This window comes from Carcharhinus amblyrhynchos, unplaced genomic scaffold, assembly GCF_965287045.1.
Source record: "Carcharhinus amblyrhynchos unplaced genomic scaffold, sCarAmb.v2.hapA scaffold_45, whole genome shotgun sequence".
Classification (NCBI taxonomy): Eukaryota; Metazoa; Chordata; class Chondrichthyes; order Carcharhiniformes; family Carcharhinidae; genus Carcharhinus; species Carcharhinus amblyrhynchos.
The window spans coordinates 485,417-504,854 of record NW_027649786.1 but is presented as its reverse complement, the minus strand read 5'-3'; the positions used below and the strand labels follow the sequence as shown (position 1 = coordinate 504,854).

The 19,438-nt window shown below is 46.3% G+C and overlaps 1 protein-coding gene across 1 annotated transcript in view; it reads left to right on the top strand.

The window, feature by feature from the left end:
• The first annotated feature begins 13,999 nt into the window (after nt 1-13,999).
• The window catches only part of LOC145337285 (zinc-binding protein A33-like), a 47,927-nt gene continuing 42,488 nt past the window's right edge, over nt 14,000-19,438 (top strand). The window contains exons 1-5 of the mRNA XM_080182077.1: nt 14,000-14,661; nt 14,752-14,847; nt 14,940-15,173; nt 17,738-17,760; nt 17,858-17,973. Coding sequence (XP_080038203.1) covers nt 14,251-14,661; nt 14,752-14,847; nt 14,940-15,173; nt 17,738-17,760; nt 17,858-17,973 — 880 coding nt within the window. The 5' untranslated portion in view covers nt 14,000-14,250. The remainder of the gene's footprint in view (nt 14,662-14,751; nt 14,848-14,939; nt 15,174-17,737; nt 17,761-17,857; nt 17,974-19,438) is intronic.

Here is a 19,438-nt window from a genome sequence, read left to right as displayed (position 1 = left end):
AGTAAAATGGTGACGAATGTTCAGTGAAATACTTTCAGTTTCCCACAGCAGCATTTTAAACCACACCCAGAAAGGGGCGGAGAAAATGAGCAATCTAAACAGATTACTGATAAACAAGATTTATTCACTAATTTTATTCCAGAAATCACCACCACGACAGGCTTCATTCAATCTTTGCTCCTGTAAAAATGTCGACATATTTTTACATTATTCTAATAAAGAGCAAAGACAGAAGTTAATCTGGGCAGATTTCATTTAAATTGTTCTCACAGACTTTTGATCAGAGCAGGAAAGAATGTAAATTGTTGCTAGGACAATAAATTTCTTTTACTGAAGATCAAAGGTTTATAAACAAAGAGAAAGCGAACTGAATTAGGCTGTGTCACTTTCTAGGTGTTGTGTTGTGGTCACTTCAGAACCTTTGAAAAGTTACAGCACAGGAGGCCATTCGGCCCATCTTGTCCGTGCCACTCTGAGGACACCCAGGTGCCCTTCCTAATCCCACCTTCCTGCACCCGACCCACAGCCCTGATGTGTCTCAGTGTCACATTGTGTTTGATAATCATCTCGTGAAGCACCTTGGCACATTTCACTCTGCTGAAGCTGCCGTCCAAATGGAAATTGTTGTTGTTTTGAGTCAAATCCTGGGCCAAGGGCTGAAGTAAGAGTCTGACACAAACCTCGGGCACTGTCTCTGATCATTCACTAACTGTTTCCACTCACTTTGACCTGAAGTCTCCCCCAGGCAGCCCCCAGGAATAAATGTCACATCTTCATCAGCCTGGCTAAGATGCTCTTTGGGAGAGTGGGTGCAGACTGGATGGGCCCAATGGCCTCCTCCTGTACTGTCGGGATTCTCTGAGGGAAGACAACTTGTATCTGCTGTTTGAATAGAAATGAATGGGGGAGCGATGGGAAAGGGCTGCGGTGGAGTTTTGTTGCTGGATTCAGACATTTCCCTGAATGATGTGAGTGAAATGTCAGAGTGAGGGGTGAAGCTGAAGCTCTCCCTGACCAACACCCCCTCCGCTTTTCCATTTCCCTGCTGCCCCTTTTCTGATCAGATGTGTGTGATTTTAAACGGTGTTTAACTGCCGAGCAGAGGAGCGCGGCCCCGCTGCAGAGTGAGTGAAGGCGGCTGAACATCGGCCGCGAGCTGAGCGCTCAAAGACCAACGGTCACAGCGCGAGCGGCTGGAGAGAGTGTCCCCGAGAGACAGAGGCTGTGATTGGAGGATCAGTGAGCGGCTCCGAGAGACAGAGGCTGTGATTGGAGGATCAGTGAGCGGCCCGGAGAGACAGAGGCTGTGATTGGAGGATCAGTGAGCGGCCCCGAGAGACAGAGGCTGTGATTGGAGGATCAGTGAGCGGCCCCGAGAGACAGAGGCTGTGATTGGAGGATCGGTGAGCGGCCTGGAGAGACAGAGGCTGTGATTGGAGGATCAGTGAGCGGCCCCGAGAGACAGAGGCTGTGATTGGAGGATCAGTGAGCGGTCCCGAGAGACAGAGGCTGTGATTGGTCACTCCCCCTCCTTCTTTCCCCCAGCTCTACACTGATCCTTGCTGATCTCTCAGCTAAAACGTCTGACAACACCAGGTTTTAGTCCAACCGATTTATTTGATAGTAAACTCACTAGCTTAGAGGGAAACCCCTCTAACCTGGTGTTAGACTTTTTACTGTTTACCCCAGTCCAACGCCGGCACATCCACATCACGATCTCTCAGCTCCCAGTTCACAGACAGGCTTTCGAGCCGCAATGTTAACCTGGATTCTCTCTCTCTCCACAGCTGATAGCGAGTGAGTTGTGTCTTTGTAGCATTTTCCACTCCCATTTCCAGGCTGGGGACTGAGTTGGATGTTTCAGTGTCTCTGTGAACTGCCTCTGGAGGGAGGGAGCAGCTTCCCTGATGCATTTGGATGCTGTCAGTTTGGTTCTGGGCTGCTGACTGCTGCTGACTTTGGGGGGAATTGCTGATTTTTTTCTGCCGGGTCACTTTTTAATTCCTTGTTTCAGATCAGGAATCTAATTGTAAATAAACACTCCCAAAGTGAAGCAATTCATTTTGAATGTGAAAGTTGAACTCTGCCAATGACCATATTGTGGGTATGCCGGCGTTGGACTGGCGTAAACACAGTAAAAAGTCTGACAACACCAGGTTTTAGTCCAACCTATTTATTTGATAATATACTCGCAAGCTTTCGAGGGGTTACCCTCTTTATATGCTCTGTCTGAGGCCAGAACTCTCCATTCACCTGACGAAGAGGGTAACCCCTCGAAAGCTTGCGAGTATATTATCAAATAAATAGGTTGGACTAAAACCTGGTGTTGTCAGACTTTTTACAATGACCATATTCACAGACTCCGGGGAAATGCACTATCTCCCCTCTTCCAGAATTACAGCTAATTATTCTCACATTTAAACTTCTCACTTTCCCAGCAGCTGTTGATCAGTTAAAGCTGAGACCCTGTCACTTTTACAGATCCGCATTGGAACTGGAGCAGATTCTCAGGAACTTGATTCTCCCCAAAATTCCAGAAGAAATGAGGATTTGATTCAATATTCGGCCCTTTTTCTTCAACTGAGGATTTCCCTTTGCAAACCCACCCCCACATCTTGACTCTGAGCAAACAGCTCTCACTCTGCCCCAGCCCTCCCAGAACCATGATTGGGTTCTCCTTGTTCTTACCTTCTGACCCACCAGCCTGTATATTTAACAGATTCTCCAGCATTTTCTCATCTCCAAGAGGGTGTCACCACCAAACGCGTCTTCCCCTCCCCTTTTCAACATTCAGATGGCACCAATCCCTCAGTGACACTGATCCAGTCAATCATCCCAACTCCTCAATCACACCAACTCCTCGTCCCTTCCCAAGGTGCCTACCCATAGAAAGGTCGGGTATGTAAACCCTGCCCTTTTCCCACCTCATTCTTCCAAAGCTCCAAACACTCCTTTCTGATGAAGCAGTGATTTACTGAAACCTCTTTCAATTTAACTGTATTCACTGTTCACAATGCAGTCTCCTCTACACTGAAGAGACCAAATGCAGATTAAGTGAGCACTTAGCTGAACACCTCTCTTTAGTCTAGCCGTGACCCTGAGTTTATGGTGCCTTGTCATTTTAATTCTGCACCGTGCTCTCACACTGACATCCCTATCTTCACCTACTGCACTGTTCCAGTGAAGCTCAACGCCAGCTCAAGGAACAGCTGCTTATCTTTCAATTAAACTCTGTACAGACACCAACATTCAGTTCAACAATTTTAGAATATAATCTCTGTGTCTACCCACTCACCACCCCTTCTGTCTCCTTTTCTTTCCCTGTGCCTGTTTACCTTGTTTTTCTGATTTTTACTTCAAGACAGCAATGGTTTATTATTCATTATGGGCAGAATAGCGATTAGTACTGTTTCTTCACAGTGCCAAGAACCTGGGTTCAATTCCTGGCTTGGGCGATTGTGTGGAAGAAAGAACAAAGAAAGTTTCAGCACAGGAACAGGCCCTTCGGCCCTCCAAGCCTGCACTGACCATGCTGCCCCACTGAACTAAAACCCCATACCCTTCCGGGGACCATATCCCTCGAATCCCATCCTATTCATGTATTTGTCAAGATGCCCCTCAAAGTCACTACCGTATCCAGTTCCACTACCTCCCTCGGCAATGAGTTCCAGGCACCACTACTCTCTGTGTAAAAAAAAATCTGCATCGTACATCTCCTTTAAACCTTTCCCCTCGCACCTTAAACCTGTGCCCCCTTGTAATTGACTCCTCCACCCTGGGAACTAGCTTCTGACTATCCACTCTGTCCATGCTTCTCAAAATCGTGTAGACTTCTATCAGATCGCCCCTCAACCTATTTCATTCCAGTGAGAACAAACCAAGTTCTCCAACCACTCCTCATAGTTAATGCCCTCCATACCTCACATTATCCTGGTAAATCTTTTCTGTACACTCTCCAAAGCCTCCACATCCTTCCGGTAGTGTGGCAACCAGAATTGAACACTATATCCAAGTGCGGCCTAACTAAGGTTCCATAAAGCTGCAACATGACTTAACAATTTTGAAACCCAGTGCCCTGGCTGATGAAGGCAAGCATGCTGTATGCTTTCTTGACTACCTTCTCCACCTACATTGCCACTTTTAGTGACCTGTGTATCTGTACACCTAGATCCCTTTGCCAATCAATGCTCTTAAGGGTTCTGATGTGGATATGCTGGCGTTGGACTGGGGTAAACACAGTAAAAAGTCTGACAACACCAGGTTTAAGTCCAACCGATTTATTTGATAGTACACTCACTAGCTTTTGAGGTTACCCCCTTCGTCAGGTGAATGGAGAGTTCTGGCCTCAGACAGAGCATACAAAGCACAGACAGTTTACGGATTAGAATGCGAATCTTTACACCGAACCTGCTGTTCAAGTCTTAAAGTGGCTAACAATGTGAGTGGAAGGAGCACTGATCACAGGTTACAGAGATGTGTATTGTCTCCAGACAGTACAGTAAGTGAGGTTTTGCAAACCCAGGCAAGTCACGGGGGTTACAGACAGTGCGACATGAACCCAAGATCTCTGTTGAGACCGTCCTCATGTGTGCGGAACTTGGCTATCAGTCTCTGCTCAGCGACTCTGCGCTGTCGTGTGTCGTGAAGGCTGCCTTGGAGAATGCTTACCCGAAGGTCAGAGGCTGAATGCCCATGACCCCTGAAGTGTTCGCCAACAGGAAGGGAACAGTCTTGCCTGGTGATTGTTGAGCGATGTTCATTCATCCGTTGTCGTAGCGTCTGCATGGTCTCCCCAATGTACCATGCTTCGGGACATCCTTTCTTGCAACGTATCAGGTCGACAATGTTGGCCGAGTTGCAAGAGTAGCCAAGTTCCACACACATGAGGACGGTCTCAACAGAGATCTTGGGTTCATGTCGCACTATCTGTAACCCCCATGACTTGCCTGGGTTTGCAAAACCTCACTTACTGTACTGTCTGGAGACAATACACATCTCTTTAACCTGTGATCAGTGCTCCTTCCACACATATTGTCAGCCACTTTAGGACTTGAACAGCAGGTTAGGTGTAAAGATTCGCATTCTAATCAGTAATCTGTAAACTGTCTGTGCTTTATATGCTCTGTCTGAGGCCAGAACTCTCCATTCACCTGAAGAAGAGGGTAACCCCTCGAAAGCTAGTGAGTCTATTATCAAATAAATCGGTTGGACTAAAACCTGGTGTTGTCAGACTTTTTACTGAGCTGGGAACTTCCCAGGGTGAAAGTCAATTCACAGCCAGACTTCAGTCCCAGCTGGCCGTCTTCTTTCCAGAGCTGGAGGGCAGCACAGAAGCTGAGGCAGAATCTTTAACACTTCGAAGCTGCAGAGTTCTGTCCAGCGATCCTATCCCTGAGTTGATTATCCACAAAAAACTCCTCTCGTTTCAAGATGAGGCTGTCTCATCTCCAGATTCTGGGCAGTTCTTGCCATTGATCAGTGTGGAACAGCCTCTCACAGGGAGAAGTCTGGCTCTCTTACCATTGCTTACAGAAAGTAAATGTCCTCTCGGAAAACCATTGGGAAGGCGGAGTTCATTGAAGTCTCAGATCTTCATTCTTTTCAATCCTTATACCGCAGTCAATGATGCAACTGTGACAGTCTTCCCTGGAATTGAAGACCATTCCTCTTCAGAACCTTCTTCCCAGAGTCCTTCGAGGGAGAAATGAGTTCTTCAGAGTGTCCTGAGTTCTTCTTTTCTACACCCAGAGAGTCCAAAGACTGATTCTCTGCAATTTTCTCCTTTGGATCAGTTTTTTGGTGGAAAGATCTTTGTTGTTCTTGCAGTTCAATCATTTTGAAACCTAGACTCAGCTTCCCAGCGATGCTGACGGCAAAGCTGAGAAAGAGTTGTCCTGTTCTGCAGATGATTATTTCCTGTCAGATACAGAGCAAGTTCTCATGTCTCCAAACTGTCGTCTCTGAGAGCTGAGAATACTGAGGGAGATTGAATCCCCCAACACTGTGATCTGAGCACGAGAAGAATGGGGGTTTGAGTTTGCGAGAATCTCATTGTAAAAAGTGAACTACAGAAATGCAATGTAAATAGTTCAAGTCATAGTTTCATGTTGTTGTTAAAAAGTAGGATAGCATCCTTGGGAGAGGTGTACCATAAACAGGTAACGTATTGCATGAAGAGTTAATGTGTAGTATAAAGTGTTAATATGAGGTGTAAAGAGCTAACATGTTGTTTCAAGGTTAATGTGCAATATGTAAAAAGGGTTAACAGATGGTATAAGCTAATGTGTGACATTGATGATGGTATAGCACTGACACTGCTCAGTCATCTGTTGAAGCCTCAAGGGAAGGTTGTATGTCGAAGAGCTCCATGCCTACTCTGTAGCCTGTTTAGAAGTAGATTTGGCAAACAGGTGTTGAAGCAGATGCTGCTGTCTGCTTACAGTCTGTCGAAGAACCAAGTCTGAGGCCCAGAGTGCAAACCAAAGAACCCAATCTCAGAACATGGTGGCAGCTCAGAACAAGTGGGTGTCAATTACAAAGCCAGCATTTGTTGCCCATCCCTAATATCTACACAGACTAATGGAGCCATTCACTGACACAAACTGTAATGCACCCTTCACTAGTTATTGTCAGTTAGTAAACCAGTTACAGAATCAGCTTCCCGGAATGAAACAACGGTGTTCCAGCACCACCAGGTGGCCAAAGTCAGTAATGCAGGAAAAATAAATCTGTAGAGTCCTGATCTCAGGCAGCAGGAGGCGGTGTTGCTCCATGTAAAATAGGATTTTTATGTTAAAAATGTTTTCATTCATTTACCTTAATAAACATCAATTCACAGACACCCTGGAGAGATATCATCAAATAGTACTGACTGAAATGCAGATATCGTCTTTCAGGCAGGAAATTAACTTAAATTAATTAAAAGCACAAACACATTTATACAAGGGATAACTCAGTCTAAGTTCAGAAAGTGTATCAAGAGTGCAATGAAATCTCCAGTTACCTTAATCATCCAATTACTCAAGAAACAATAGAACAGAGAAGTAGGCCTTTCACTTCCTAATTTAGCTTTCCATCAGCTTTACACCAGAAGTTGCTGGTGACTTAAAATCCCAACCAATGGTGTGACAACCAGCATGTTATTTATGGCACAATAGCATTTTTGGTTGACAATTCTGACATTTCTGTTGTGATGGGATCATGAATTTGGTATATTCTGTCTGAGCTCATCTATAGGGAGTCAGTTCAACTATAGAATGATTTACACACTCCAACCACTTTGAGTAATTAAATAACTCCTTATTTCCTTGTTGGATTTATTAGTATCTTCTATAGGTTTATTGTATTTATGGCCCTGATGATCTGATTCTCCCACAAGTGAAAACGTTCTCTTCACATCTACCCTTTAAAACTCATTCAATTTTATTCACCTCGCTCAGATCTCCTCTCAGGCTCCAATTTTCTGGAGATCAATGAGGCTGAACTGTTCAATCTTTCCCAATTACTGTAATATCCAGGTGCTGGAAAAACTTTTTACACTTTTCCCAGTGTTTCTATGGTCCATGTTTAGTGTGAAGATCAGAACTGTGCACAGCACTGAGTGAAAGCTGAATAAAATCCTACACAAGTTTAAAATCACTTCACTGCTGTTGAATTCTATAGCCCCAGAAATCATTCCAAGTTCTAAGTTAACAGTTTTATTTTTGCTGATATGCAATTCTGTTTTTAATCATTTGTGCCACAAAATGCTGAGATTTTGCGTAGGTTTCCTCTGGGTGCTCCGGTTTCCTCCCACATCCAAAGATGTGCGGGTTAGTGTGATTGGCCATGCTAAAAATTGCCCTTAGTGTCCTGAGATGTGTATGTTAGAGGGATTAGTGAGTAAATATGTAGGGATATGGGGGTAGGGCCTGGGTGGGATTGTGGACGGTGCAGACTCGATGGGCTGAATGGCCTCTTTCTGTACTGTAGGGTTTCTATGATTTCTATGATATATTTGCTCTTTTACCCATTGTTACCATGGATCACCATGGAGACCAATAACATAAATGAATCAAATTTCCCAAATAACCCAAATGGAAGGCACCAATGGGCAAAATTTCACTTTTAAAAAATTTTACTGGAACAATCAAACCAAAATCAATTGAAATTAAACATAAATTAAAAGCAAATTGAATACAGTAGAGAGGATGCACTTTAAACTGCTGATGCAACAAAGATTTCACAGATTTACTGATCGTTCCTCCAGCACATCTGGCACCGTATGGAGTCCCTCAAAATGTTGTTCTTTCCAGGTAAAGTTTTAGTTCCTGCTGGAATTAGGCACAAATCCCATCTCACAGCAGCTCAACTACACCCGACTTCCAAAGGGACAATGTTCACCAAAGGGCTCACCTTTCTGGAACCTTCTCAGCTCTGTTCCTGGGACCAGCTCTTTTAGTTTCTTTACCTTCTGGGCCATGACTTTCTACATTGGCTGCCTTACACTCACAGAAACTGAACTGTTCGCCTCCTGCTCTAAAACACAGCTCCAAATGGCCTGTGTCTATGCTGACCACTGAGTGAAATTTGTCTCCTAAAGTTGATTTATTTTTCTTCCCAATCAGTTTTCATCTCCCTCGCAATCTAAGCCACAGGCTGATTTCTCAGAAGTCTGATGTCACAGCCAGGAATAACAATTCACAAACTCTCCATCCAAGAGAGTTGGAGATTTGAGGTGATAAATAATGTCGGTCTTCAATCAGAGGGCAGCAACTCCTCATTGTTCAGCACTGAGATGAAAGTGGCTGTTGCTGATACTACACACACTGGAGGCACAGGATTTGAAGGAGAAATGCACATGTGAATGATCAAGGGAAGGGGGCTTCACGGAGTGAGGCTGTGGTGGAGTAAGGGGGCTGCAGCAATGTTGGGAGTGGTCTCGGCACCTGTTCAACCCTCTCCACCTTGATGCTGCTTCCGTGATTGGGTAGTAAGTGCCTCTGAAAAGGAACATTTCTGGAGACCCACGAGTAACCTCCAGCAGTCTCGCACCGGCAAGAAGCCCTTAACGGGGCAGTAATTGCTCACATCAGGGCAGATTTTGGCAGCGTGGGAGTAAAGATGTACATGGGCCTTTCCTCCTCCAGACTAAACCAGTGCAGAGGTGGAAAGGCAGCGGGAGTGTCCATCTGCCCCCAACCCCCCTCGCAGGTAACTGTGCAGTCTGCAAGTTTTCAAACAGCTCATCGGGGATGTTGTTCAGAGGAATGTTTCTTCAATAATTGCAATAAAACATCAGTTTAAAAAAACAACAAATAGCAATTAATAATGACAGACATGTCCAATTTTGATAGATGGATAATTTATTGGAAAATTTGAAGCTCATTGTCAAATAAGATCCTCACTCTCACATCATACTATCAAAGAAGTCAAAGTTATTATTTATTTTAATAGCAGCACGTGTTCTGGGGATTTAGGGAATGAATGTAAAGAACAAGGAGTTTGAGAATCAAAATGAAAAGCTGAGATGTCGTTTCACAAGATGAAAAAAAAGGATTAAAATCGAAACTGTCATTAAAGTTTGTGGGAAATTGAGTCAGCTTCCATACTGGTTAAAATGAAACAATTACTGATTGATTTAAAAATGTAAGGCAAGCTGCAATTACACTTTGTATTAAAGTATTTGTGAAAGTGTGTTTAATAATGTTTAATAAGTTATATCATACTTTGTTTGAAAGTCTGCCTTTAAAAAGTGTCTGTTACTGTCAGCACCGCCTCCTGTTCTATACACAGATCTTCTGGCAGTTTGCCATCACGTGAGACGATGGTTGACGTTGTGATGGTCAACTCCATATTAAATATCATCTGGTGTATCTCAGGAGCCTCACTTTGACAAGGTCCAGTCTCTGCTGCATTTCCTGCAGAGGAGCGCAGTAGGGCTGAGAAGTGCACGATTCTCCAGCCTCTGATTTCTCGGGACTCTCTTCTCAGTCCGTTGAGGTTTCCCTTTCTGCTCACCTCTTCCACTGTCCTTACCGACAGTCAGACTCGAGCAGTCACGGCCATCGACAAGTGACTCCCAGTTGTCAGTGCCAATAATCTTCATATCTCACTTGCAGGCATCCTTGTAGCAGAGGCGTGGACTTACAACAGATGAGACAGTGGCCAATTCACTATGCAGAAGATTTTGGGTAATTGGCCGTCGTCCATCTGATGAAGGTGACTGAGTCAGCAAAGACGGCATTGACTGAGTAATGAATGTCTGCCCATAGAGCTAATAGAATTTCAAACATTTTAATCAATGTATTATCAGCAAAGCATGTATTGCTGATTGTTTCCTCTGGGTCTGTGAGTATTTAAATAGCTGTTTGGTAATACACTTGGGCATTGCTCAAAAGAGAGACATGTTGTCAAAATTTTTCATTTTGCACTCATCGGGACAGACACAAGAATGGCAAAGTATGCTTACTTTTGGAAAGAAGCAAAAACAGTAACTTTCCTGTTACTGCATTCTCCATGGCAGTGCCTCAACCAATCAGAGTCTCTCTGCCAACCAATCAGCACCTTTTTCCTCATGCAGCATAAATCGTTGTTCCCTTTTGAAATTTTGTATTCTTGCATTTGTTCTGATGAGTACAAGATGAAATGCTTTGACAGCATGTCTCTTTTTTCAATATGCATGTCAATATTTCTTGGACTCCTGGCCTGGTAATATCAACTAAAAACTGACACTTTGAGATCATAACACAGTAAAATGTGACAGATTGAGTTTATTAATTTCAGTTTAAGATTGCACACCCGAATTTGGAAATTACTTAAAATTGCATGTAAATTTTAAATGCGACACTTGGGGTGGCATGGTAGCATAGTGGTTAACACTGTTGCTTCACAGCTCCAGGGACCTGGGTTCGATTCCTGGCTTGGGTCATTGTCTGTGTGCAGTCTGCACATTCTCCTTGTGTCTGCATGGGTTTCCTCCAGGTGCTCCGGTTTCCTCCCACAGTCCAAAGGTATGCAGGTTAGGTTGATTGGCCATGCTAAAATTGCCCCTCAGTGTCCTGTGATGCGTAGATTAGAGGGACGAGTGGGTAAAATATGTAGGGATATGGGGGTAGGGCCTGGGTGGGATTGTGGTTGGTGCAGACTCAATGGGCCGAATAGCCTCTTTCTATACTGTTTCTATGATTCTATAAAATTAAAGATTCAGAGTCTTGTATCAATCTTAACATTTCAAACCATTTTGTCTGAGTTTATTCTAAAATCAGCCCAGGCTCAGTGACAGTAGAAAGACAGAACAGCGATAAAAGATTGGGAATGGAATGGAAATGTAAGCGAGATAAATAATATCAAAGTGAAACATCCCCTTTGAACCAATCAGTGATTCCGGGTGAGACTCTGTCCAACCAAAGCTTCTTGTGTGGAGGATTCACTGTCGCTCTCCTCCAAAGAGGATAGAACTGGAGCCAATCTTTACACACTTTTATCTGCATTTATTTACAGAATTACACATTAAAAGCATGTGCCTCCGAACCCAACAATGACAGTTTCAGTCTGTATCTATTTATTCCTCTTTTGAGAAATCTAAACAATGAAGTGTCCCATTTGAACGGGGCAGGAATAACCCACTGGATCAAAGAGCCAAAACTTAACATTTGAACTTTAAGAAAGTTTAAAATTTTGAAACTTTAAAATTCAAATTACGGTTACTTTACAAGGCTGATGTTGCACTGAATCACCACTCCTCCACATTGCCCCCACCACCCTCACAACCCCTCCACACCACATCCCCCTCCATCTCCCCCCCATTCCCCCCCTCCCCTCCACACCCCCATCTCCACCCCCCTCCCCTCCACACCCCAACCTCCACCCCCGCTCTGTGGTCATGGAAGTCCTCAAGTGTACCAGTGGGTAGGTGTGCACCTCATCCTTGAGGGACACCCAGGTGTAGCTGTGGAAGAGAGGCAGGCAGTTACACCAAATGATCCCATTGACTGCTCACTGCCTGGACCTGTTAATGGTCACCTTTACCAGGCCCAGGAACAGACCAATAAGGAGATCCTCTGCCCGCTCTCCTCAGCACCGTCTGCTCAAAGATCAGGAGAGTGGGGCTGAAGTGCAGCCAGAAATTGAGCAGCAGCCCCTTCAGATAATGGAAGAGGAGCTGGAATCTCTCACACTCGATAGAAATATTAAACACAGACTCCTCCAGGTTACAGAAATTACAGGCAGCCTGGGAATCAGTGAATTGATTTCACTCTCCATTGCACGGGACTGCCGTGTGTAACACCCTTCACCCCAAATCCCCGATGGACAGAAGGAGGATCCCACATGGACAGCATCCCACTGGGAGACTCTGCCTCCTCCGGACAACAGGACAGAACCTCACAGAGTGTCTGGATGGGTGATGAGATCGAGGGAGAGGAAGCTGTGCAAGAGCCCGTACAGGAAACCCCTCCGGATAGAGTGGAATGGCAGAGAGGGGATTTACCCTCAATCAGACACTCCGGAACCATGGACAGGAGCTGGATTAGGCACTCAGTCACTCAGCACCCTCTGTGCTGTCCTTCAACAGATTCTCCCACAAACCTCTGTCAGCATCATCACTGGACAGATCCGGAGAGAAGAGAGCTCTCCCTTCCTCTTTAGTGTGGGGGTGAAGGGTGTTACACCCTTCCCCTCCCCCACCCAGTGACCCAGTGTGTGGGGCCTTCCCCTCCCCCACCCAGTGACCCAGTGTGTGGGGCCTTCCCCTCCCCCACCCAGTGACCCAGTGTGTGGGGCCTTCCCCTCCCCCACCCAGTGACCCAGTGTGTGGGGCCTTCCCCTCCCCCACCCAGTGACCCAGTGTGTGGGGCCTTCCCCTCCCCCACCCAGTGACCCAGTGTGTGGAGCCTTCCCCTCCCCCACCCAGTGACCCAGTGTGTGGGGCCTTCCCCTCCCCCACCCAGTGACCCAGTGTGTGGGGCCTTCCCCTCCCCCACCACCCAGTGACCCAGTGTGTGGGGCCTTCCCCTCCCCCACCCAGTGACCCAGTGTGTGGGGCCTTCCCCTCCCCCACCCAGTGACCCGGTGTGTGGGGTCTTTTTAATGGATTCCTCGATCAGGTTGAGCAGGTCCTGGGGGATATCAGCCCGTGTCCGGGTGGGATCAGCCTCATCGACCTCGCCCGTTCCAGTCTCCAGTGTGTCCGACTTGGTGACGAGTGACTGGATTATATCGAGTGGATCCTCCGGCCCTCCCTCAGGCAGGGGTCCTCACACATCCCCGGGAGGTACAGGCCGGACCGGAGGGATCCGTCTCACCCTCCCGAGGAATTGGTGACCTTGCTGACAGACGGTGAGCTCCTGTCAGGTTTGAGGACGTCACCCTTCTGCTCCGCCCCATCCAGCATCTTGGTGGGGGCTCTCTCAGAGAATTGTGGGGCTGTCTGATCGTTCGAGAGCCCTGGCTGCACGTCCCCGATTGGACCTGGAATAAGTGCTGGGGAGGTGTTTAAAAGGTGCCCTCCCCTCACACCCAGATTGCTCAAATCAAGTTATTCTGGGGTGAGCCAATCAGAGGCAGGTCACCACAAGTGTGAAACCCGTGAGAAAAATATTAAGTGACTGAAAATATATTGATTTTTCTCACTGGAGACACCGACCGGATTCTCCCCGGGTTTCTCACTGATACTGGCACCTTGAAAAAATATCGGGATATCCTCCCAGCTTCTCGACGGAGAAAGAAATTCCCTGTTATAATCTGCATGATTCCAGTCGAATGAAGCAGAGCCACATGTCTGTCTCAAAGTGAGCAGCGAGAGAATGATCATCATTGTGGATTTAAAGGACACGATGCACTGTACAATACATTTCAATTCATGTGTCCCACATGTTTAAACACATCTTAAACACCCACTCCTGGGGTGGTGCAGTTGCTTTGAGGGAGGAGTATATGAAGGAGAGCAGCAGGATTCCTGTCACTCACAGGGTTAAAATTCCACCTCCTCCCATCCCCTTTCCAGCCCCTCCCACTGCCCAACCCTCCAGGGAATTTCACCCTCTCCCTCTGTGTTGAATTATTCTCCTCCAGCCCTCTCACTCTGTTTCTCCTGACTTCTGATCTGGGTTTGGTTACTCTGTGAAAGTGGAATTAGATTCGTGTACAATGATAATGCTCTGAGTATGAGAGTGAACATCATGAGTAAATTCCTGAACTGAATGTGTTCAGCAGCAGCGCAGGAACGTTGAAACTGAAAGTGGTTTGAATCAGGAAGTGCTGAGTGTGAACATGGCTTCCAGACAGCAAGAAGAAAGTTGGACCGAGGAGGCAATTTGCCCCATTTGTCTCGATTTCTTCACTGATCCAGTTTCACTGGAGTGTGAACACAACTTCTGCCGCTCCTGTATTACCCAGTGTTATGAAAAGAAGGAGATAAGCTCCTGCCCGGAATGTAGACAGGAGTTTCCTGAAAGAAACCTCAGGGTAAATCGGGTCTTGGCGAATCTGGCCGAGAAAGCTCGAAAATTAAATCTGAATCAGAAAGAAAAGGAAAGTAAACTTTACTGTGAGGAACATCAGGAAGAACTGAAGCTGTTTTGTGAAACTGACAAGAAATTGATCTGTGTGATTTGTAGAGATTCACGGGAACACAAATTTCACAACTTCCTGCCGATTAAAGAAGCTGTTGAAATCTACAAGGTAAAAGGGAACAGGTTTGATCACCTGATTATTTGATCACATTTTCAGGGTCGAACACTTTGATTTTCTGCTTTTCTCTCCCAATCCCAGGATGGGGTGAAATCTTCCTCAGATTCTCTCACCAAGAAGAAATCGACAGTTCTAGAAATGGAGCAGCAGCAGAAACAGAAGATTTCCCAAATTAGGGTAAAGTCTCCCTGTTCTGAGCTTCGAAATTTAATTCATTATTTGGTCGTTTTTATTACAGAAACATATTATTTTCATGTTTCTCCTTATAGAAACAGTCGATCAGTCTGCAGAGCCACATCACGTCCGAGTTCACTAAAATGCACCAGGTTCTCACTGAGAAAGAGCAGCGTTTAATCCGAGATCTCAGGGAAGAAGAGGAAAAAATTCTCAAACCAATGGAGGAAAATCTTTGTGAAATTCAGCAGAATTTAAATTCTATTCAGGAGAAACTCTCAAAGTTGGAGAAACAGTTGGAACAAAAAGACGGAGTGACATTTCTGAAGGTGAGGGATTATATTTCAGTTTAGGTCAGTGAAAGTTCACAGTAACAACATGATCCAGACAAGCCTCCTCCCATCCTACTTCATTTCCTCTGTCAATATATCCCTCTGTTCCTTTCTCCCTCATGTGTTTATCCAACTTCTCCTGAAATGTATCCATGGCTTCACTGGGCGGGTGGAATTTAATCCGACTGCACCCAGAGAGTATTTAGTCACTGGGCAGGAGGTGGGGGCTGGGTTGGAGGGGGGGAGTCATGGGAATGACACTGTGTGGGGTTTCTGCTGCCTCTACCCCTGTTAAGTCTGTGGTGGGAAGTCTTGTGGACAGTCTGACTGCAGCCAGTTTTCCCCATGAGAGAGCAATTAATGTCTACATAAGGGCCTCATCCCACTATATTCATCCTGCAGCAGGCAGGGATCTTACCACACGGGAAGCACAAAAAGTAAACCCTGTTTGTGTTACTAAATTTCCGGGGGATTGAGGATGTGGTGGGAATTCCCTTGTCAGCTGCACTCACTGCCCATTTAAGGGATCAGGAATCACGAAGCGGGGGCAGGGGCAGTGAGAGCCACCCTCTGCTCTTGCTGCTGACCCCCATCACCCTCCCCCACAACCACCACTCCCTGCCTCCATCACTCACACTGCCTGGGTCCCTCTGTGATCCTGGGTCTCTACTGGGTGCATTACCAAGAGCAGCCACCACCACAGCCGTGGCACTGTTGAGCAATGAAGGGTTTACAGCCTCTGATTGGTCAACAGTTCTGGGTGGGTGGGACTGCCACCCACAAACCTCCAATCATTGATCCAGGGGAAGGCCCTCTGCTGCCTGATTGGTTCTTATTATGATAACCCTTCCCGATATAGGGGTGGCCCGGTGGCACAGTGGTTAGCACTGCTGCCTCACAGCGCCAACGACCCAGGTTCCATTCCAGCCTCGGGTAACTGTCTGTATGGAGTTTGCACATTCTCCCTGTGTCTGCGTGGGTTTCCTCCGGGTTCTCCGGTTTCCCCTCACTGTCCAAAAGTGTGCGGGTTAGGTTGGGATTGACTATGCAAAATTGTCCCTTCGAGTCAGTGGGACTAGCAGGGTGAATATGTGAGGCTGCAGGGATAGGACCAGGGAGGGATTGTTGCTCATGCAGGCTTGATGGGCCAAATGGCCTCCTTTTGCAATGTAGGAGTTCTATGATTCTATGTTAAGTGTCAGTGTGAGGCTCTCACCAGCTCTCCAGCCGGGGTGTGAGACACTTGTCACCTTCATTAACTTCCACACTGTGACTCCGTGGACTGGATTTTATCTCCCCCCACCAGCGGGTTTGAGGGTGGGTGGGGTATATAAAATACTCACCTCCGACCTGCCCCACACAGTTACACCAGCAGCAGGGGTGGTGTTGGATATCCTGTCCACTTGTTGACAGATGGGAACAGTAAGTGGGCAGCTAATGCCAACTCGGGGGCCTCAGCCCTGAGAGGTCCATGCCAAGTAGCCGGTCGACAGTTTCCCTCAATGGGCTGGGGCGATGGGATGAAGGGGCCTTAACTGCTCCCTTGGGCCAATTGGAGGGAATGCCAAGGTGAAACCACCCCCACCCCCCCACAAACCCATCATTCACTCTCCTGATGGACCCCACCCTTCTCAATGACCAGCAAAGCACCTTTAAAATTCTGATCATTATAGCCTGTCTCCTCATCACCCGAGTGCGGTTCCGGCAGTGTTAACTCTCTCTGGTGGAGTTTCCAGTACTTTAAGACCTTGAGCCTGATGGTCGACCAGCAGTTCTCTCAGTCTAGACTGTCCCAGAGTGGCGGAAATCTCATCTCCATCCTCCTAAAGGCCAATTGCCTGTTAAATATCTGCCAGGTAGTAGTTGTTCCCCTGGACAGGTTCCCCACAGGGTTTTTCGCTGGGGTGGAGGGTGAGATGTGAACTGCGGAACCCCATAAAATCCAATCCATGGGTAGTAAATTGGATTGAAAATCTTTCTGCCTCTTGCCACCGACTTCAGCACATTTCCCCTTCCCATCTCCAACTGAATCCCAGGAGGTTTTCCTGCCATGTGGCCTCTGGTGTGATTCCCTCTGTCCGGACACCATGCCAGCTGCTGTGACAGATTGGAGTAAATTCCACCCCGTGTGATAGTGAGTTCCACATTCTCATCACTCTCTCGGTGAAGAAGTTTCTCCTGAACTCCCGAAAGGATTTATTTGTAACTATATCATGTTTAAATCCCTATTTCTGGAATCTCTACAAGTGGAAAGAGCTTCACTGAATGGATCAAATCCCATCCCTTTCATCATTTTAAAGACCTCTGTCAGGTCTTCTCTTTTCGACAGTAAAGTTGATCAATCTTTGCTGTTAGTTGAATCCTCTCAGTTGCTGTCAATCTTTTTAATCCTTTCTCCTGTGCTCCAATATCCTTTGTGTAACATCCTCTTTCTATTCCATGTCTGCAGCAATGGGAATTGACAATTCTCAGCAGTTTGTAACAATGTGAATGTCATTTCTGCTTTCTGGATTTAGACAGTCCGTTTCTGTCAACTCAGGTTTGGGTTTTGTTTATTTCAGGAGGAAGCATCTCGGAAGAGAAGGTAGGACATGAACTTTACTGGAACTCAGAGCAAGTTGGTGAAATTACTCAGCAAAGTGTTTATGGTCGACTTATAACCAACTCTTTAATACTTACAGGATTAGTGATGAGGGTAAAATGCTGTCACTGGCAGATGGTGTCCTGCCCCGAGAAAAATTCAACGGCCCTTTCCTGTACCCAGTGTGGAGAGAAATGCTGGATACCATTAACCCTGGTAAAACTCAGATAAGTTCCTTTGTCCTGATTTATATCTGATATTTGAATCATTGTACATATAAATATCAAAGAGAGTGGGTAATATTTACTGGGTTTGTTGCTGGCTGGCTGGAGAGCTGCTGAGGACCCCGTGTCACTGTTTTTCGGGAGGATCTATCACATCGAGGGTCACTCAGACACTCGGCAGGACAGTGAGGGCCCTTCCCCAGGATCAGGAACCCCGGGTGTGGAAGTCCCACCCACTGAGAGCTGCTGGCCAATCATAATCTGGAATCCCTATAGAACAGCAGTGTCACAGGGGAGGCAGTGGCTGCTGCTGTTCCATCAGAACTAGGAGCAGGAGTGGGCCATTCAGCCCATCGAGCCTGTTCCACCATTCAATACTATCATGGTTGATCTCATTCCGGCCTCATCTCCACCTTCCTAACTCTTCATCCGAGAGTAAAGTTAATCAATCTTTGCTGTGAGTTGAATCCTCTCAGTTGCTGTCAATCTTTTTAATCTTTTCTCCTGTGCTCCGATATCCTTGTGTAACATCCTCTTTCTATTCCATGTCTGCAGCAATGGGAATTAACAGACTTATCCAAATTAAAAACCTATCTATCTCCACCTTATAATAGTTTAGTGTTCCTGCATCCACTTCGCCCTAGGATAGAGAATTCCACAGATTCATGCTGCTTTGAATGAATTAATTCTTCTTCATTTCTGTTTGAAATCTGCCTCCGCTTAGCTGAAACCTATGGCTAAGGGGAAACATCTGTTCTACGTCTGCCCTGTGAATCCCTATTTAGCCTCTTACAAACCTCAATTAGATCCACTCTCATTGTTCTAAACTCCAGCGAGTGTAGTGTACAACACCCACCTGAGGCTTATGATTATGAACAGAGCTCTGTCACAGGGGAGGGATGGTGGGGGAGTTTGTGGGATGGGTTTGTGGTGATGAGTGTTGGAAGCCATGAGGTCCCCTACTTCCCAATGTTAGGTACGAGATAAGGTACTGAGTATGATATGAAAGAACATAAGAACATAAGAAATAGGAGCAGGAGTAGGCCGTCTAGCCCTTCGAGCCTGCCCCGCCATTCAATAAGATCATGGCTGATCTGTCGTGGCTCAGTTCCACATTCCCGCCCTCTCCCCATAACCCTTAATCCCCTCGCTTATCAAAAACCCATCAACCCACGTCTTAAAAATATTTAGCGAGGCAGCCTCCACCACTTCAACGGGCAGAGAATTCCAGAGATTCACCACCCTTTGAGTGAAGAAGTTCCTCCTCAACTCCATTCTAAACCGTCCCCCCCACTTTATCTTGAGGCTGTGCCCCCTAGTCCTACTGTCCTTTCTAAGCGGGAAGAGTCTCTCCACCTCTATCCTATCCATCCCATTCATCATCTTATATGTCTCAATGAGATCTCCCCTCATTCTTCTCAACTCTAACGAGTACAAGCCTAGTTTATTCAGCCTCT